The 22,752-nt window shown below is 36.2% G+C and overlaps 1 protein-coding gene across 8 annotated transcripts in view; it reads right to left on the bottom strand.

Annotated features, from left to right (window-relative positions):
* Positions 1–22,752, bottom strand: part of SLC4A10 (solute carrier family 4 member 10) — a 277,439-nt gene that overhangs the window by 166,789 nt on the left and 87,898 nt on the right. For all 8 annotated transcript variants that reach the window (XM_055119947.1, XM_055119950.1, XM_055119952.1 and 5 more), the window contains one exon: positions 12,681–12,762. In XM_055119947.1, the coding sequence (XP_054975922.1) occupies positions 12,681–12,762 (82 nt within the window). The remainder of the gene's footprint in view (positions 1–12,680; positions 12,763–22,752) is intronic.

Below are 22,752 nucleotides of genomic sequence, written 5' to 3'. Positions count from 1 at the left end.
AGGTCAGTGAACCAGACCTGGGGCCGCCACTTCCCTCTCCTCCTTGCCAGGCACCCCACCCACATCGAAGTTAGTGGACATGGCCTCCATAGAAGTGGGCATGGCATATTGGGGGCGGCCTCAGTTATTTTCCTTTCCTGGCACTCTGAACTCACATCTTCATTTCCATCACCTAATTCTGTGGAGAATACCCTGGCATTCTCAAACACATAGGACCAATAATCCAGTAGCTTTTTCCTATTGCACTATAATACTGGTGTCACAAGAAGCTCTACAAGTCTAATATAAAAGAACACATCATCCAGAGCTTCACTAGAGACCTCACATAAGCCGCCGAGGACACCTGAGAGGAAGGTGATACTCTAGAAGAGGGAAAAGGTGACCACCATAGACCAAGCTCATCCAGAATCCTTTCTCACAATTAGAGGGGAATACTGATAGTGAACTGGAAGGTCTCGTCACCATACTACCATAAAAACATGAAGAAACAGCGAAAATCACCACCACTAGAAGAAGATGAAGAAAAGGGCCCAGATGCTTCAAAAAGCATTACCCACAAATATGATCTCTCCGATAAAGAATTCAAAGATGAAATGTTGAAAATGCTCAATGAACTCAAAGAAACGTTTCAACAGACATCCAGTAAATTAAAGGAAGACATGAAAGAAACAATGGAACGGACAGCCAAGAAAATACAGGAAGAAATGAGAGCAGAAATTAAAAAAACTACAAAAAGAATTGTCACAAATAAAGTGTCACAAATGAAATTAAAAACTCAGTGGGTTCCCTCAAGAATAAAATGGCTACAGCCGCAGACAAAAATCAGTGGGCTTGAAGATGAGCTGCAGGAAGCTTACAAGCGACAACAAGCAATGGGAAAAGACCTCAGAATAGCTCTTAGGCTAATCAGAGACCTACAGGATGATTTCAAGAGGAACAACATTAGAATAATCGGAGTACCAGAAGGACAGGGAGACAACCCCAGTGAAAAAGTCACAGTTAAAAATATCATTGCTGAAAAGTTCCCAGAGCTGGAGAATGCAGGCATCCAGATCCAAGGAGCCCAAAGAGTGACAGCTAAATGAGACCCTAATAAAAAGACTTCAAGACATATCATAGTCAGAATGATGGATGCCACAAATAGAGACACAATACTGCAAGCAGCAAGGTCAAAGAAGGAAATAACATACAAAGAAGCACCCCTTAGATTTACAGTAGACCTACCAGAGGAAACCCTCCAAGCCCGAAGACAATGGTGGGATATAGTGAAAAAAACTCAATGAAATGAATGTATCACCAAGAATACTTTATCTGGCTAAACTCTCGCTCAAACTCAAAGGAAGAATACACTATTTCATGAATAAACAGCAGCTCAGTAACTTCATAGACTCAAAACCAAACTTAAAAGAAGGACTAAAGGGGGTACTGTAAGACAAGAAAACCCCTACAAACACAACAAATCCTAGGAAAGATGGCACAAAACTCCATGACAATAATCTCACTCAATGTCAGTGGTCTAAATGCACCAATTAAGAGATACAGAGTGGCAAAATGAATTGGAAATTAAACCCAACACTCTTCTGCCTCTAAGAAACACGTCTGAACAGTCAGAGAAAACAAAGACACAAAGTCAAAGGATGAAAAAACAATCCTGCAAGCAAACAACTCCCTCAAAAAAGCTGGAGTGGCCATACTAGTACCTGACAACATAGATTTCAGGTTGAAAAAGATTAGAAGGGACATCGAATGCCATTTTTTACTAATCAAGGGATATGTACAGGAAGAAATCACACTCCTAAATGTGTATGCACCTAATGAGAGACCAGCTAATTACTTAAAACAACTGCTAACAGATTTTAACAAGGACATTGCTAGCAACACAATAGTAGTTGGAGACTTCAACACTGCCCTACCACCGCTAGATAGATCAACAAGACTAAAACTCAGCAAGGAAACACTGGCCCTGAAGAAAGAGATAGAAGAGAGAGGGCTAATAGATCTATACAGGGTTTTGCATCCTGAAAAGAAAGAATACACATTTTTTTTTCCATTGCGCACGGAACATTTTCCAAAGCAGACCATGTGCTGGGTCACAAAACATGCCTCAATAGAATCAGAAAGATAGAAATTGTATCAACTATTTTTTCAAACCACAATGCACTGAAGATAGAAGTTAATCACACACAGACACAGAGAACCAAATCAAACACCTGGAAATTAAACAACTCAATGTTGAACAATGAGTGAGTCAGGAAAGAATTCAAGGAAGAAATCGAAAGATACCTAGAAACAAATGAGAATAAGACATGAATTACCAGAACCTATAGGTCGCAGCTAAAGCCGTCTTATGGGGAAAATTTATAGCTCTGCAAGCATTCCTCAGGAAGGAAGATAGGACCTTCATAGATAATCTGACTTCACAGCTCAAGATACTAAAAAAGGACCAACAAAAAGAACCCAAACCAGGCAGAAAGAAAGAAATAACAAAACTTAGAGCAGAAATTGACAACATGGAAACCTTAAAGACAGTCCGAAAGACCAATCAAACCAAGAGCTAGTTCTTTGATAAAATAAACAAGATTGAAAACTAGCAAACCAAATATTTTTCTCATGAGGGATAGTAAATCCTTTATTCAAAAGTACTATCTTCTAAAAGCAATATGTGTAAATAAAAATATATTTGTATATCATTTTTATGCCAAGATATGAATTCATCAATATCAAATTGATATTTAGCACTGTAGCACTGTCATCCCATTGTTCATCAACTTGCTCGAGCAGGCACCAGTAACATCTCCACTGAGACTTGTTACTGTTTTTGGCATATCCAATACCCCACAGGGAGTTTGCCTCGCTCTGCCATGCAGGCGGGATACTCTCAGAAGCTTGCTGGGCTCTCCGAGAGGGATGGAGGAAATGAACCCAGGTAGGCCACCTGCAAAGGCAAACACCCTACCCACTGTGCTATTGCTCCAGTCCTACCTAACATATTTATTTTAATGTAAAGCAACATAATCAGAAGCCCCCATATTAATATATTAAGTATGTAAAAGGTAACTAAATATTTAGTAAACATCCATAATTGCATTTAAATGAAAATTTTTAATGGATCCCTGTGACAAACAATTACAGACTTACAAACTTCCGTGGTTACGTTTCTGTCATTCAATGATTGAGTATCCATGTCTCCATGTCCCCAGTTCCCATTCTCCACCACCAATGATCTCTGTGTGCCTCCCCCCACCCCTATCTCATCCTCCCACCTCACCCTGCTTCTGTGTCATGGCATTCCCTTTTGCTCTCTCTCTCTCCTTTTAGGTGCTGTGGTTTGCAATAGAGGTATTTATCATACAAGTATTGAAATACTATTGGATTTGAGTTATTCATAAAATAATTTTATGTGACACATTTTTAGTACTTATCTTATTTAAGAAAAAGTGCTAAATAACTTCATATTATGCTTAGACATGTATGATAAGAAATTTATAGACCATAAAAATTTATAACAAGGTATTATCTGGATACCCAGCACTTCACTGGGTTCCCAGACACCACCATGACTAACATCTGAGTATAGATCCAGGAGTATCCCCAGAATGAAGTAAATACTAATAAATCATGTACCTAATGAGTGTTACTATTTCAAACAGTGGATTGCAACCTTTTTACCTCTGGGGATCTGCACTTGTCTACAGACCATTGGTTGAAAACCTATTAATCGAGAAACTCTTATTACTCAAATAAGACATTCAATTAAATAATGGACAATGTTTGTGGAAGAGAGCTTTGGGATTTAACACCTGTGAGGGGAAATTAGAAAGAGTATTTGGTAGATTTAAAAGCTGTGATTTCTCCAAAGATGATACACAATGGCCTATAAGTAAACGAAAATATGGTCAACATCATTCATTAGAAAAATTCAAATAAAAACTACAATGATATAAGATGACTACTATGAAAAAAATCACAAGCGCTAGAAAGATATGGAATTATTTGAACCTTTTGTGCACTGTTGTATGGAACATAGAAACTATATATCACTATCAAAAACATGATTTTTCAACCTCAACCTTTTCATAACTGCAGACCGGCACCTGACCTGCATGAACCAGCCATTATAATCAAGCAGGAGACCAATGTTTTACAACCATTCTATACCATGGATCAGCATTAGTATGTCAAATAGTGTTGGAGACTACTGATATAAATTCATAGAGCTGGTCTTCAAATAATTATTCTGTGATTAAATAACTCCACTTATTTATATATCATAAAAATCATGGAAAAACTACAGACTAAAGGCACCAGATCAAAGATTTATTATAAAATAATTGTATTATAAAAATATAAAATAATATAAAATAGTTTATTATAAAAAGACTAATTTCGGAGATTTCAATTGTCAAATTTCTAATAACAATTCTTGTTATTGTTTTCATCTTATATGTTTTTACTTATTTAAATAAAGAATATTTTCCTATAAAAGGAATATAAATGGCAAAAGTAAAGGCATTCCCACACCATATAAAAAATAATTGTAACAGTTTCTCACTGTGGTATTTGTGTGCCCATGTTTAAAAACAGAATTCACAAGTCACAAGACACAGAAGCAACTGTATCTGTCAACAGATAAATGGGTAGAGAAAAATGTAATACATACATATGTATAAATGTAGTACATATGTACATACATAGCAGAATATTACTCAACATTAAAAAGAAACAAAAATTCACATACTACAAGTTATATCAGCCTTGAAAGCTTTATGTTAAGTGCAATAAATTAACCTCAAGTAAGCTAGTCTCAAAAAAAGACAAATATTCCACGATTACATTTAAATTAGGTATTTATAGGAGTCACTTTTTAAAAGCAGAAGATAAAAGTGAGGTTACTAGGGATTGGGGTTGTGGAGGGGATGGGGCACTGTTGGTAAAGTATATAGAGAGTCAGTATTACAAGATGAAAAAGTTCTGTAGATTAGTTGTACAATGTCCTCTTAACAATCCTGAACTGTACACTTTAAGTTGGATTTTATAGTAAATTTTGTTAAGGTTTTTTAACACAATAAGTATCTGTACTAAGATTGTTTGAGATATCTTATGCTTAAAATCCAACCCACAATGGCTGTTTATCAGGACTCTTCAGTTTTACCAAGATGGTTCTCATCTTTATTGAATTTTCTACTCTTTGTTATCATGTATTAATGAGACATGTTTGATTTAGTTATTATGTTTGATGAAAAATAGGGAATATTTTCTAAAAGTAGTTAAACAAGTAACAAGGAAGACAGTGTCTAGGTGAGTTAAGGTAACTTAAGGTGCACTTTTTGGCATAGAGTACAACATCTGCACCATATTCTATGCCAAAAACATATGATGTAACAATGATGAACCTTTTCCCCCTTATCCTGAAAGAGCCCCCAATACACCATCGGGCTACACTAGCACACGACAGAGACAAATGGAGACATTACTGGCACCTGCTCGAGGAAACTGATGAACAATGGGATGACAGTGATACAGTGAAGGTGCACTTAGTTATTTTTAGTGATTCTGATGAGGAAACTGAAACTGAGCTCCTCTACCCCCCCATGCCTCACCCCACTTCCACCCTGAAGTTTCAGGCTAATTCCTGAGCTACACACTCTTCATGAGGTCTTTCATCAGATCAGAGGTTGATGACTGTCTTAGTAAGACCTGAACATATTTTCCATCTCTAATTCATTTTATTAACTATAGTTAACCAATAGGATATTCTACAGACTGTCACTCAATACAAATCCCTTTGAACTTGGACAATTAACAGGGGACAAGAAAATTAATAAAACTCTTAGCAAAGCCACAAGCAAATATCCCAAAAAACATTTGCTTTTAGTACTCCTTGATGAAAGTAGAGAAAACTGCATTTACAGATAATTGCTGTATTATCATAATCTAAGTTATAATAATGTACTCTAACAGTGATTTTCTATCGGATACAGAGACATCAGTTGATGCTTGGTGTTTGTCAAACAAAACTTGGTTGTTTGCCATAGTCCAATGCATATTTTCTAGTCTGTATTATCTGGCATAAATCTCTGCCATACCCCATCAGTTGGAATATTCATTCCCATTTGCTATCATGGCCAAGACAAAAACTCTCAATATTCTCACCCTTGTTTACAGTTCTAAACCTCACAAAATCACGAATCACAAAATCCCGTTAATCACCAATTTCTCGGGCGGGCTCAGTAACATCTCATTTCGTCTTTTCCCTGAGATCTTAGAAGTCCATCTCAACTCGGCCCTCCTAACCATGTTGCAATGGGGGCTCTTCAGGGTCAGGGGAATGGGATCCAGCTTGTTACTGGATTTTGCATATGAATACACCATGGGAAGCTTGCAAGGCTGTCCCCTGTGGGCAGGAAATTCTCAGAAGATCGCTAGTTTCTCCCAGAGGGAAAAGTAGGCTAAAGATATGGAGCTTCTGAGAGCTTGCTTTTAAGTCTCTCTCTGGATGTTGGCCATTGATGGGATTACACACACCTGGGTTCCTCTGGGTAACTTCATGCATGAGGCCTGTCCGAACGTGTGGAGAGGGGCCTCCAGCATGGCTGTAGCTAGGTTCTGGTGGTCTTTGGCTGCCAGGAGCTCTGCTCGGGGTGGGGAGGGAAGCTGGAGCCCATCCCCTCCGAGGGGTCCCGGGGAAGACAGTCAGGCGTGCGGGCAAGAGACTCTCGAACGAACAAACGAACGAACTACAACATTCTAAACCTCACAACATAAAAATACCAGGTTGAAGATTGCACCAATGACGAAGTATGTCTATCAGTGTCTATGAAGGGATCAGAGAAATTATCAGAGAATTGGGTTTCCCAGAAACTTATTCTGAGATAGTGATTTGTATTCAGGATATTTGTGGAAGAAAGCTGTTGGATATAACACCTGTGAGGAGGAATTAAAATGAGTATTTGATAGACTTAAAAGCCTCAATTCATGCCTCAGTTGTTTCCAGAGGAGGATCTGAAACTGAGACAACCCTTCAAAGTTATTCCAAATAGACACAAGGAGGCCTGGTGTACAACCCTTTACAGGTCCTCTGTTGAACTCCAGAGGAGCACTGTAGGCAAGAGGCAGCTCCCTTCAGTGGAAAGTAATTCCTATGGAAGAACTCAGCTGTAATCAGGAAAAACCCAAGACGACTGAAAAATGAAAATGCCTCATCTCTTTAAAGGGTGATTCTCCTAAATAATTACTACTAAGGCTGCCAGATTTAGCACAGGATAGGTAAAAATAATGCATGCCATGGTCAGTAGCACTGTCAGTAGCACTGTCGTCCTGTTGTTCATCAATTTGTGCGAGTGGGCACCAGTAACATCTCTATTTTGAGATTGTTGTTATTGTAATAATAGAAATTATGTACTGTTCATCTAAAATTCAACTTTTCATCTGTATTACTACTTTAACATACATTTCTATCTGCTACATGTGTATTAGGATAGAAGTAGGATAGCACTGTAGCACTATCATCCTGTTGTTCATCAATTTGCTCGAGGGGCACCAGTAACATCTCCATTGTGAGACTTGTTGCTACTGTTTTTGGCATATAGAATATGCCAGGGGTAGCTTGCCAGGCTTTGCCTTGAGGGCAGGATACTCTTGGTAGCTTGCTGGGCTCTCCGAGAGGGACCCAGGAATGGAACCCGGGTTTGCTTCATGCAAGGCAAATGCCCTACCTGCTGTGCTGTTGCTCCAGTCCAGAAGTAGGATAGAAGAAAGAATTTCAAGGGTACTGACACTCTTCTCTTTTTGTAATAATATACTTTGACAGTACTAATCCCACACAGATGTGGCAGAACAAAAATAAAAATCAGTAAATCTCAGACTGTTTTTCTTCTCTATTATTCTATAGTTCTCTGATCAGGAAGGGGACCACTACAACAACGAAGAGGGAAGTGTTCACTCTGGACCAGGACCAGGTGCTAAAAGGTGACATACATGATACCCACCAATAACAAACCACAGTGCCAAAAAGGGGATGGGGGGGATACAAAAAGGAAAAAGTTTCTGTCACAGAGAAAGGCCTGGGGGCAGGAGGGAAATGGGACACTGATGGAGGGAAGTGGATACTAGTGAAAGGATTGGGGTTAGAAACATCTCCACCTAAAACTCAATCATGAATAACTTTGCAATTTTGTAATTCATAGTGATTCAATTTTTAAAAATTGTTTTAAAAATCTTGTGGTCAAGGTGGAAACAGAGATAAACAAATAGGACTATATTAAACTAAGAAGCTTCTGCACCACAAAAAGATACAGTAACCAAAATACAAAGACAATCTACAGAATGGGAAAGGATATTCACCCAATACCCATCTGATAAGGGGTTGGTATCAAGGATATATAAAGCACTGGTTGAACTCTACAAGAAGAAAACATCCACCCCATCAGAAAATGGGACAAAGAAATGAACAGAAACTTTTCTAAGGAAGAGATATAATGGCCAAAAGGCACATGAAAAAATGCTCTGCATCACTAATCATTAGGGAGATGCAGATCAAAACAACTATGAGATACCACCTCACACCACAGAGAATAGCACACATCCAAAAGAACAAATGCAACCACTGTTGGAGAGGATGTGGGGAGAAAGAGACCCTTCTACACTGCTGGTGGGAATGCTGACTGGTTCAGCCTTTTTGGAAACCAATATGGACACTTCTCAAAAAATTAGAAATTGAGCTTTCATTTGATCCAGCAATACCACTTCTGGGAATATATCCCGGAGAAACAAAAAAATATGGTCGAAATGACATCTGTACTTGTGTGTTCATTGCGGCACTGTTTATAATAGGCAGAATCTGGAAAAAACCCGAGTGCCCGAGAACAGATGACTGGTTAAAGAAACTTTAGTACATCTATGCAATGGAATACTATGCAGCTGTTAGAAAAGATGAAGTCATGAACCTTGCACATAAGTAGACCAACATGGAAAGTATCATGCTAAATGAAATGAGTCAGAAAGAGAGGGACAGACATAGAAAGATTGCACTCATCTGTGGAATATAAAATAACAGAGTAGGAGACTAACACCCAAGAATAGTAGTATATAATACAAGGAGGTTGGCTCCATGGCTTGGAAGCTGGCCTCACATGCTGGGGGAAAGGCAGCCCAGATAGAGAAGGGAACACCAAGCAAAATGTGGTTGGGGATCCCACGCAAGAAGAGAGATGTGTGCTGAAAGTAGACTAGAGACTGAACATGATGGCCACTCAATACCCCTATCGAAAGCCACAACACCCAAAAGGAGAGAGAACAAAATGGAATACCCTGTCACAGAGGCGGGGTGGGGGGGGGGGGACAGGATTGGAGGGTGGGAGGGATACTGGGTTCATTGGTGGTGGAGAATGGACACTGGTGGAGGGATGGGTTCTCGAACATTATATGAGGGAAACACAAGCATGAAGATGGGTAAATTTGTAACTGTACCCTCACGATGACGCACTTATTAAAAAATAAATAAATAAAAATAAAAAGTAAAAATCTTGTGGTTAGTCTAGTACTCTTGCAACACTTGTACTAAAGTAAGCAAAAGAACACTTTCATAATATTAAGGGTGAAATGTGGGAAGGACATAACACGATATAGAGAGAGGGAACAAAGTAGAGCAGAGGAAATAAGAAGAAAATGGAAGGAGTGATAAAAAGACATGCTGAAAAAGTCAAATAATTTACTGATTGCATGAGTAAAAATAAAAACAGCACATAAGGGCTATGGACCTAACGCTAAGGGGAGAGCATCTGCAAGGCCCCTGAGTCCAATACCAGCATCATAATTCCCCCCAGCACCACTGTGTGTGCTTCTGGTGGCCCCAAAGATGGGTCAGGTCCAGGTGTTGGTTGTGGTCCCTGTTTTTAAAAAGCTAAGTTAGAAGCAACATAGGAATGGTAGACTGGGATTTGGGGTCATTTGCTGTAACTTTTTACATCAAGTACCAACATTATACCTATGTTATGAAACTAAAATTTGACATAAAAATAAAACATTTTAAAAGGAGGTGAATGGTATCATGCAATTATATGCTCTTGAATTTATATAATAAAAGAAGAGAATTGTGTAAGATAAATGTTTTTTTAAGTGGATTTGGAGAGAGAACAGTGTACTGTTTTGCATGTCATCCATCAGAATGCGCAATATATGTGATTATATAACCAGTAAACTAACTAATATAGTATACCAACCTATTAGCAATGGCTGGGTGATCATTTTCCATTAAATTATTGCACCAGAGATTTCACAGCTATTTTTAACCACCTGACATTTCTACAAGCTGTACTCATGTTATTAAATTCTACCGCAATTCTATTAGCTAAGTAAATGCACCTAAGTCTAGAGAACCAGTAATTTTAAAATTTAAAATCTTAGGCCAGAGCCATAGTACAGCAGGTAGGGTGCTTGCCTTGCATGCAGTTAAACCGTGTTTGATTCCTGGCACCCCATATGATCCCTCAAACCCAGGAGTGATTTCTGAGTGCAAAGTCTAGAGTAACACCCAAGTATTGTCTGGTACAGCCCAAAACAAACAAAAATAAACAAAAATAAATAAAACCTAAAATCTTGATTAAAGGATGCATTTTGTCTTCAATAGCAATTCCCAAGTCCATTTCATTTAAGCATACACTCATGAGCTTTATCTACAGTACCAAGTAGCACTTTTTTTTTCCAGGTAGCACTTTAAAAGTTTAACTCAAGCTTTATTCTAAAACTCAAAAGGATAAATAAACTAGACCCCTATTACCCTCATGAATATTACCTTGCTAACTGGAACTCTTGCACTTACCCACCTTATATTTTGCTACCTCTTTTTTTTTTCTGAAACATCACATCAACTACATTGTCCATGCACTATTTTGTGCCAGAAAGAGAGGGACAGACATAGAAAGATTGCACTCATCTGTGGAATATAGAACAACAGAGTAGGAGACTAATACCCAAGAATAGTAGTATATAATACAAGGAGGTTGGCTCCATAGCTTGGAAGCTGGCCTCACACGCTGGGGGAAAGTCATCCCAGAGAGAGAGGGGAACACCAAGTAATATATGATTGGAGATCCTGCGCAGGAAGGGAGATGCGTGCTGAAAGTAGACTAGAGACTGAACAGGATGACCACTCAATACCCTTATTTGGAACCACAACACCCAAAAGGAAAGAGAGATATCAAATTGGAATGCCCTGTTACAGAGGAGGGGTGGGGTGGGGGGATGGGACTGGGGGTTGGGAGGGATACTGGGTTCATGGGTGGTGGAGAATGAACACTGGTGGAGGGATGGGCTCTTAAACGTTGCATGAGGGAAAAACAAACACGAAAATGTGTGAATCTGTAACTGTACCCTCACCGTGAGTCACTAATTAAAAAATAAATAAATTTTTAAAAAATAAATAAAAGGTTATAAACTAAAAAAAAACACTTCCTGTTAGAATCATTGAGGGGTTCCTAGTGTACCAGCATTACGAACGATGCTTACTCTGTTTGGATCAACATATTCAACTTATTGTATGGCCCTTTCTAATTTTATTTTGCTAATAATATATCAAAAATCTGTGAATTTTTTTTTCTTCCTCTGAGGAACAGGATTTTTTTCCCTCTGTGTCTATCACTATAAAGGGTATGTAATAAAGAAATGTCAAAGGATAAAAAAAAAGAAAAGAATGGTAGATCTATTTATTCTTTGTTTGCTCCACAGCTGGGTTATTCATTATAAGCTTAAGTCCAAAATCTGTTTTCTTTGGGATTAGTATATTTTTAAAACATAGTTCATGTTTTGTTTTGGTTTTGTATGTTTAGTGAATACAGGTGGGTTTCTTTTAATTCTCATGAAAACCTTTAGAGAATATAGAGAAATTAGCAAATATTTTCAATTGTTATCCTAATTTTAGAATCTGAGAAAACTGAGGTGTAGAGAAACTAACAACTGACTGAAAAATGCATTAGAAAATAAGGATAGGAGTGATATTTGAACTCTAACCCAAATGAACCCCTCATACAAATTCAGGCCCTAAATGTAATACTAATCCTTACCTTGTCCCAACCCTAAAGCGAACTATGTCACTAGTTCTAACCCTAACCCTACATGTTTGGTTTCAAAGCCTTTAAAATAAATACTAGACCATACTGCTTTCCTATTGAATACCTAATTTTCTTCCTTTTGCTATGAATACAGATAGATGGTACCATCATTTCTCTTTCATATCTATTATAATTTTTTAAGAAGTATATTTACTTAAGCTCATTTCCAGTGACAACCATTCTGACAGCATAAACTAGTTTATTCTTGATATGCTGATTAGTCACGATTGTTTTTTTAAGTCCCTAATTGATTGTAATTTCTTGAAGTAAATATTATTAAGGAAGTGGGACACAACATGGTGCTTGGAATATAGCAGTCAGTTGGTATTTGTTTACATGAATACTTTTCATGATTTAAAGATCTACCTACTGGCATTCCAGACTGTACAAAAACAATATATCCACCCCTACAACCATCACCACTATTACCCTGTCTACTTTTCAACCTTACACATTGTAACAAACTTCATACTTCCTGTGAAGAAGTTTTTGTAGTCTCTGAAGTAATTTAATATAAATTCTTTTATTGGAAGCATAACAAAAGATATCCCAATGGAGGGAAATATGCCTTACCTTCTAAATCTTCTTTCTCAAAATGTGTTTTAAGAATAGAACGAGTTCCACCTCTATCCACAACTGCCTCTTCATCATTTCTCTGTAGAATGGGTAGAAAAATGAATAGTCAAGCAAGATAACTAATAAACATTAATTAACTAGTAAATCATAATGTAAAGTCTAATCTCAGAAAATAAACTTTAAAATTATCTAGTGTTTTAAAGTGTCAATTCAGTTCATGAGTATTCTACTTGAGTATCAAGTGCTATTTTAAAAGGGAGAAAACTAAAATTAATTTGTCCAACTTATTCAAAGAACAAATGCCATTCGATTTTCTATGAAATCAAGGCAATATTCCAGTTGGCACTATTTGGAAGTGAGATGAAAAAAAAAACAAAACAAATAGTTATCCTGTCAATTTAGTAACATATATTTACATCTTTCATAAAGAATTCTTGTTAGCAAGATGGCACTTTGAACTCTACAAGGAAAATATGAAAATCATTAGTGCTATCACCAGCAATGGCATGGCACTGTGAAATCATTCCACTGCCATTAAAAATGAGGTTGGGAGATCTAATCTCTTGAATGCAATTAGTAGCAATTAAAAGGTAAACTACAGCTATACTTACTTTCCTTCAGCATAGTGCATTTTATTCATACTAAATTAGAATTTTCAAGCATGTGAATTAAGCTTTCACTTAGTTTTCATACATATTTTTATTTTAATAATGGCTAGGCAGAGACTCAATCTTTTGAATATTTTACATGTACAGGTTCCAAATAATATGCTTACTGATTTTGATACTCATAAAAATAATGGGTGTAGATGTTAATATAACAAAATTTAACCATGGAAAAATATAAAATGTTTTTTATATTTTATCAAACACTGATTATTTACAAATTTTGCCTAATTGCACTTATGTAAAAAATTACCTTTTCAAAATTTTTATTTAGTCACCGTGAAGTTAAAAAGTTATTCATGATTGGGTTTCAGGCATACAATGTTTCAATATCAATCATTTCACCAGTGTCCACTTACCATCATCAAAACCCTTCAACCCAAATCACCCAAATCCATAATCATACACATGTATAGAAATATGTAAAGTACCCCTCAAAGAAGCAGACTGGTGGGTGTAAAAATAATCTTAAAAGTGAATGAAGCATATCACAAAAGGTGAAATGATGAGGTAAATAAGTTGTTCGAAAAGAATATTCCAAATCCATTTCTCAGCCTAATCTAGTTTATAATCATTTTAAAACTTTTATAAAAGTCTGTTTCTTCCTTACAACTTTTAAATTCCTGAACATGATGTTGATAAATATTTTTCCTCTATCTTTACAAATCAGTACTGGCAATTACCATGTTACAGGCATTTTTCAACCTAGAATGATCAACCTCCATATTCTTCACATACAACATCTAGTAAAAGAATATGTATTTCTGACATGTACTGAGAAAGGTTAAGGGTAAAATGTTCAACTTAGAGGCAAAAAATGTTTAGAGGTATAGCACCTTCATTTTTAATGAAAAAAATTAAATGAAAATGAAGATAAGAGTCAGAAACCAACACTGCTGTGTTTGGCAAAGTTTTAAAAATCTCTTGTCAATAATAGCAATAAAACAACTAAACATGGATTTGTGTAATTTTCCTGAGCTAGATAAATACAAATTTCTACTTATTTTGTTCTTGATACAATTAAAAATCGAATATAGAGTACTTAGTCTATAAAGTATTACATAATACTTTAGATTACATAGTCAAATGTACATCCCAGTATAAAGCATCTCTTTTCTGTAGTATGCTGCTCAGAAGAATGCTAAGTCATGTGTCTCAGAAGGAGCATTATTCCACCCTATCTCATAAGTAATGGCTTTCTCAAAGCAAAATAAAAAGCTATCTATAGCCTTCAAAATGCTTCCCCTATAAAGTAATTCATCAAGTTTTAAAAAACATTCAACTTTTCAAATTTTTCAAGTTTTATAAAAAAATCTATACTTATTCAAAGCATCAAAACATAATCCTATCAAACCTATGTTTGTATTGATATAAAATAAATTTTTGCAAAGAGAAATGGAATCTAAACAGGAAATGGTGTATTAACTGTATGTCATTAGTTGAAAGGGTCTAATTTTAAAGTTTCCTTGAAATAACAAAGAACTAAACACTAGAGTATGAATTTGTGTAACTGACTCATTTTGAGGTTTATTTACATGATACTCTAAATACTTTCTGGATATGCCATAGAAACATCAAATGTATTATCTTACTGAATAAAAATTCCAGGGATAAAAGAAATTAATACCTATATGTGAAGGTTTTTCTCAATTTTGATTTTAGTTCAAAAGATAATTTCAATATTGTTCTAGATTTTTAACAGAATATTTTCCTTTCTCCTAACTACAGACAAATATAAGTGTAATGAAGGGAACAGAGAAACATTAATAGCAGGTGCAAGTCTATGGAACAACTCCAATCATTCAAGTAATATGCATTTGTATTTCATTTATGCCACTGTTCTCTTTAGATTTACTTAATATCATGTACATTAATAAATTACACTTTTCATATTTATTATTCACTTAATAGCAAATTAAGACTCTGAGGGCAGAAATACAGAAACAGTTTGACTCTCGAAACAGTCTCGGAAGTTTAGAAATTAGCCATTTCTATATAATTTGGTAAGTACTGATAAGAAAGTTTACTCCAGTAAATAGAGTTGATTTTTTTACAATATATTTCAACAGACATACATATATGTTTGTATTCAAAACAAAATTTTCATAAACCATTATTTACCCTCATATAAACAATGCACTGATATCTTATGTTCTAAGACATTCTTTTTCATTTTAAACTCTAGACACTGTCCATTACATTTATTTCAAAACTAAAAATATAATTTGTGTCCTCCAATTCGAAAAGTATTGTTACAGACCAGGGCTTCTTCAACTTTCAACTTAATGATCAACCCCTTTTTGCTAGAGAAATGCAACATGAATGAGAGCTGCCAGAAATATCTTGACTCATTATGCAGCTGATTTTGAATTAAAGTTAGGTCACTGCATGATCAGAAAGCTCCGTTGCCCCCCTTTCTTTTTTCATGACCTCCCAATTTTCTGTTAAGAAATCCCATATCAAATATCAGGTTGTGACCAACAAATTAAGAAGCTGGACTAAGGTTCTGGGGCAAACCAAGAATAATTCACAGAGAAATCTTATCTTAAATAATTTGGTTTTTTCTTTAAAAAGCCAGGATAATAACATTTATTTAAGAAAACACAGAATTCAAATTTTAAAAAGTTATTTGAGTCAGAGATGGACATTATTCAAGATAAAGGGATTGATGAATCAATGCTTAACACTTACTAATACAAATGTAGTAAAATGAAGAGATCAAAATTTATACCAAGATTGCATACATATCTATCTCTATGTACAAATTGCTTATATATCTAAAGATACTTTTTATGCCTAAACTCGTACCTATATTGAGTGAGTTTACTGAAGGAGCTTGGGGAATGGTAAGAGGGGTCCTAGGGACAGTGCTCGAGAGATGTTGGCACTCCAGATGTGGATGCAGCAACACTGTACACCTAAAACCTTATTATGAGCAGTCCTGAAAATCATGCTGCCTAAATTTAAAAAAGGAAATCAGACAAATCCTATATAAATGGAAATATTTTGTTTATGATTTGGGAGACTCTCATATTAAAAACTGCATGATCAATTGTTCCCAAACTGGTATGCATATTTACATCTTACCAAAAGCATAACTCATTACTTTGTAAATGAATAGTTTCATGTTGATGCTTCTATTATTTTAAACTTAAGAATAAAAGATGAATAGATATGCATCTTTTATAGTCTCACTTTCTTCTACTTTCACCAGAAAAGTAATGGCTTTCTCTAACTACTTGCACTGAAATATATATAGATATTTTCTTCTTTTCCAAGAAATAAAAAACAGTACCATCTATGATATTGTCTGGTTAAGACATGCTTATTGCTAAATTAAATTTGTATTTAGCTATTTTAAAAACAAATTTCATGTGATTGATGCATTCTATAATTTTCTTTAATTTTATTACTCTTAAGCATCGAGACATTTGTATTTTGAATCAAAATTCATATAAACATAAACTGGGAACATATTTACCTCCAACTACATTTTTCAAAAGGAAGAGTTTTGCTGTTGCTATTTTTATCAAATGATCAACAGAGATCAAGAGCAAGTCCTCTCTTGAGCAGTTTTCTGCTTAATTCTCACGTCTCAAATGACCTCGAACTGTACACTCACTCATGAAAGTGATTAATATGGGCCTATACATTTAAATGTTAAAATAGTCTAATAAAAATGTAAAAATTCCTTTTATACTTGTCTGTGAATATCATTAAGCTCTCCATGAATATGTAAAAATGTATTCTAACTAATGTTGGATGGGGATAGGCAGCAGAAATATCAGAGGGGTTTAACAGACTGTAGAGGACGGATAATGGAACTTTGGTGGTGGGTGTGCTATGGTAACATTGTCCCCCTAAAACTTACAAAAATTTACAGTCTTCTAAACCAATGTTATTTCAGTTTTAAATTTTTTTTAAAAATCTAAGAAGTATACATTGGTGTGATATTTTAAATGTTTTTTTCTGATTTACCATAGTTCTTGCTACAATGAAACACATTTTTCTAGATTTCAAAGCAGACCTGGTAGTAATCTTGTGAACAGGATTTTTTTATTATGTCTTTTTGATAATTATCATCTCATTTGAGAATGAATTCATATAAGAAAAAACAGTCTTTTCAATTAAGAATTTGTTTCCCCCAGGTTTGTTTTTATCAACTTTATAAAAAATGACCTTGTTGTTAGATGTAAGGATGGTACATTGTGCTGTAACTGTACTAGACCTTATGATTTGCTTTCTATGCTTGTCTACCGTGCTCATGTCTGTATGAATTGCATCAGCAAGGACTTTTGTCTTTTAACTTGTATTTGAATTGAGCCCTAGACAGATAACATAGGACTAAAGAGTGGAAGGAGAAAAACATGGACCCTTTTAGGCCACAGTATAAAAATAACTACTTTTCTATCAAAGGCCAAATATGTTGTCGTGATTCTTCCACAGATATTTACCTTATTAGTTTTGTTGGTTTTGTGTGTTGGGGCGGGGCAGTGAGCATGGGGAGGATGCGTGAGAGAAATTCTCAGTGGTGCTCAGGGCATACTATTGCCTCTGAGCTCAGAGGTTCTCCTGGAGGTGCTCAAGGGACTATCCAATATCAATGAGGGTCAGTTGCATACAAGGCACTTGCCTTAAGCTCTGTATGATCTCTGTGGCCCATACCTCGTTAGTTTTTATTAACTGCTAACATACCTCACTCCATTAGGCCTACAAATAGCAAACATTTCTAACTAGTGCAGTTCCCTGGAATTTCACTAACTTCTTGATTTCATTTTATCCTGCCCACAATACTGAAAGTATTCACTTCATGAACTTTTTCAACTGTCTCCTGATATGACAGAATTAATTTTAATTACTAAAGATTTGTAACATCAGATTTTTATGGAGCTGGTCATACAGTCAAAATGGCAACCTATGAACATGTCTTTAGAAAATAACTATACATGTTTTACATACATATATGTTTAGCATTGAATGAAGGGTAGCAAAAATGGGGAAAGAGACCCAATCATCAAAAAAACTCTCAATAATATAAAAATGCTTAATTTTTGAAAAAAATTTTGAAAACAATTAATTAAAAAAATTAATGTCTTTAAAAGTAAAAAAAGTAACTGATAAAATGAAATTATTTAATACTCATAAAGAATATTATTACACTTTGGAGCTGGAGCAATGGTACAGGGTGCGGGACATTTGCCTTGCATGCAGCTAAGCCAAGTCTGATCCCCAGAGCCCCATATGGTCCTCCAAGCCAAGCTAGAAGTGATCCCTCAGTACAGTGCCAGGAATAAGCCCTGCACACTGTTGGATGTAGCCAAAAAACTTTTTTAAAAAAGATTATTACCCATAGCTCAAGGAAAGTTTTAATATATCTATTTTTATTCTAGAGGAAACATGAAGACATTACCTGTTCATTCATTTAAAGACTGTTTCTCACATAATGAGACTATTACTCAAGGAAAGTAGAAACGAGGGCCTGAAGGACTGGCCCAGTTAGAAGCTTGCCACAAGTGGGATGGAAAGGATGGTTAGGATAGAGAACAGATCACTATGCCAATGGTAATTGGAAGTGATAACTCCGGACAAGAATTGAGTGCTAGGAGTATGTAAAGGGATACACATAACCTTTCAGTACCTGTATTAAAAGCCATAATGCCCAAAGAGAGGGACAGAGAAAGAGAGAGAGAAAGCAATGTAGAGATGGGGGCAGGAGAGGAAGAAAGAGAGAGAAAGGGAAATTGGGGACTTTGATGATGGGAAAAATACATTGGTGGAGAGTCAGGTGTTGGAATACTGTATGATTGAAGCAGCATCATGAACAACGTTGTAACTGTGTATCATGGTGATTTAACAAAAAAATTTAAAGACAGTTTTGCAAATTTTGGATGAATATGCTTATTAATATGAATGAAAAGTTCTCTGATATTGATTTAAGGATTAGTATAAATATATCACTGTATATCACTGTCACTGTCATCTCGTTACTCGAGTGGGCAACAGTAACGTCTCCATTCATCCCAAACCTGAGATTTTAGCAGCCTCTCCTTACTCAATGATTGGAGGCTCTTTTCAAGGTCAGGGGAATGAGACTGTTATTGTTACTGTATTTGGCATATCGAATACACCACAGGGAGCTTGCCAGGCTCTTGAATTTGAAGATTTAAAAAAACAATTTTTTTTTAAATGCCAGGAAGGCTGAATGAGAAGACAGAATGAAGAGCGGGAGCACATTCTGGCCTGCGCAGGGCCCTGGCACCACGAAGGGTGTGGCCACAGCAACAAGAAGAGGCAGCACCAGACAGCACCCACTAGGACTGCTCAGCCCAACCAAGTATCATCAAGGGTAGCCTTTGGGTCCCATGCTCTTCTAAAAAGGTGCCCCTCAATTAAAAAATTCCTTTAAAACCCAGAAAAATAAATAAACTGATAACATAAAGCAAAAAGACAAAATTTCTATAGTATTTCCATGGATAGCTTTAAATTCTCAATTTGTAAGCAAACCACTATTGATAATATATTCCCAATACCATAATATTTATAAAACTGACTATAATTGGGGGCTGGAGCGATAGCACAGCGGGTAGGGCGTTTGCCTTGCACGCGGTCGACCCAGGTTCGATTCCCAGCATCCCAAATGGTCCCCTGAGCAGCTCCAGGAGTAATTCCTGAGTGCAGAGCCAGGACTAGCCCCTGTGCATCGCCAAGTGTGACCCAAAAAGCAAAAAACAAAAAACAAAAAACAAAAAACTGACTACAATCATGTTGACCCTCAAAACCTAGAGAAGATAAGAAAAGTTTCTGCTGTATTTCAATTCCTTTGTCACAACTCTGAAACTTTAGCTTTAGCTGCTAGAGCAGCGGAAAAAATCATGCAGGATTCAATCCTGTTGAACAATGTCAAGGTCATGAAAGACAGTATGGCTGGTATGAACCTTTCTAGTTTGAAATAAACTAGAAAAAAAACATGATGATGAAATGCAAGGGCCTGGAATCTAAAAAATTATGAAAGACAGGAAAACGTGAAATATTTACTACATCCATACTAGAAAATGGCAATTGCTGTTATTATATAATTATGTAGAGAAGTGCTCTTATTTCAGACATGAGATAAGAAGGATCTAATTGTCAAATACTTGTAAACATAATGTTAGTGAGTAACTGTCAAATGTCAGAGAGAATAGATAGATGATAGATAGATAGGTAGATAGATGATAGATAGATAGATAGATAGATAGATAGATAGATAGATAGATAGATAGATAGATAGATAGATAATAGAAAAAGCAAGAGGTTGTTCACTGTGCTATCTGTAATCTTTTGTGTGTGTGCGGGGGGGCAGGGGGTGGCTGGGGGCTGGGAGAGCACACTGAGCTGTCTGCAGGTTCTAATTAGCATTATTGCAGTGAAGTGCAGGCAGCTGAAGTGTTCTACATTGCGGCTGACTGTTTTCACCATTTAGACACCCCTTAAATCACTTCCACATGTTTATAATAGCTTCTTTTAGCACCCTATAAAACTTAGGGTACATTTTAACCACAAACATTCCTAGAGTTTTCACATGTCACAAATTACATAGATTATAATCTTATAATTAAAATTTATATAATTATGACTATAATTATATAATTATAGTCTTATAATTAAAGATTCTCTATGGCCACTAATTCAGCAAGTATTCAGCTAGCAGTATCAAAATTTAAAAATGCCAGTATGCAGCATTTCTTTTTAGCTTTTTAGCTCTAAAAATCCTTTGTGCTGGGGCTGGAGCAATAGTCCAACAGGTAAGGCACTTGCCTTGCACGTGACCAATCTAGGTTCTGTCCCTCACACCACATATGGTCCTCTGAGCCACGTCAGGAGTGATTCCTGAGCATCTCCAGGCGTGGTTTCTAAACAAAATATCCCTTATGCCTACATTTGAATTTTACTTTGATTTTAATGTTTGTGTCCATTGACTTGTTCTAGTGTTGCATCTGGAACAGTGTTCCCTGAAGTAGGCAGTACTGCCTGCCTTGTGCAGGCTGCTGGCACAGTCCAGGGAGGAAGCTAGTGGCTTCGGGTTAAATTGAGAGGCCAAGTGAATTTGGAAATCTTTGATTTAGAGCTATCATTTGTCATGTAAATCCCATATTATCCAAATAATTCCTGGAATTTTCTTCTTTTTTAATACTTCCGTAGCTACTACATTATGTTTGTTGATAAATCACTGTATTTCAATGCTGTCTTTTGCCACTGAGAGTAGATACCTTGAAGCATTTCTGCTGATTGTCTACCTCCTCTTCTTTTAGTTTCAAGAATTTTAAATTTAAGATTGCAAACATATGGGCCAGAAAGATAGCACAGTGGGGTAAGGCTTTTGGCTGGGCCCAGAGCAGGAGTATAAATATATAGAAGCATGCATTTTATAAATAGGAACAGAGAGCTAGTTTGTGTTTATTTCCAAAGGTTCTATCTAAGCTGATAAATTCTCAGTAATAATACTTCACAGTAAACTAAGGAGGTTGATTTTATTCACTTCACCAATCATTTAATCAAGCATGTTCTGACTTGTAGGACTCATAGTCTACAATAGGATCCTCAACCACCAGTATACAGGTGTAGAAAGGTGAAAACCACCGATTACGTTGGTTATAACTGCCAGCCCATGGGTGGGTAGTTTTTTTTGATGATTGAGTCTCTTTCCCCATTTTTGCTACCCTTCATTCAATGCTAAACATATATATATGTAAAACATGTATAGGTGTTGGCCTGCAGATGGTAAAAGGTTGAAGAACACTGGTCTTTAATAATGTCTTTACTGCCACCTTTCTAACCACTTTTTATGGGCTGGAGTGATAGCACAGCGGTAGGATGTTCACCTTGCACGCAGCAGACCCGTTTTCGATTCCTCCGCCCCTCTCGGAGAGCCAGGAAAGCTACCAAAAGTATCGCCCCACTCGGTAGAGCTTGGCAAGTTACCCGTGGCGTATTGGATATGCCAAAAACAGTAACAATAAGTCTCACATGAGAGATGTTACAGGTACCTGCTCGAACAAATCGATGAGCAACGGGATGACAGTGACAGTGACTGCCACCTTTCAAGATATCTTTAATAATAGCCATTCCTAGCTTACTGTAGTGATGCGTTCTTTCCATTTTACTACATAATGGCAAAATCTTAATTTGCTGGTCTTCTTAATATTTAGATTGGATGTTAATAGTAAGCATAGGCATCTTTATTTACTCTGAATGCATACAAATCTTTCCTTACCATGCAAGCCAAAGTATGATACAAATATAAAAAGGACAACCATTTATCTCTAATTGCATTGTACTATATTAAAATACACAATAGCTGTAAAAGCATTCAAAGATAAATTTAACATGAAAGTGTAATAAATACCAGATAAATTGAAATTAAA

Source organism: Sorex araneus, chromosome X, assembly GCF_027595985.1.
Source record: "Sorex araneus isolate mSorAra2 chromosome X, mSorAra2.pri, whole genome shotgun sequence".
Taxonomy (NCBI): domain Eukaryota; kingdom Metazoa; phylum Chordata; class Mammalia; order Eulipotyphla; family Soricidae; genus Sorex; species Sorex araneus.
The sequence above is the reverse complement of the archived record's forward strand: the minus strand, read 5'-3'. Positions and strand labels throughout refer to the sequence as shown.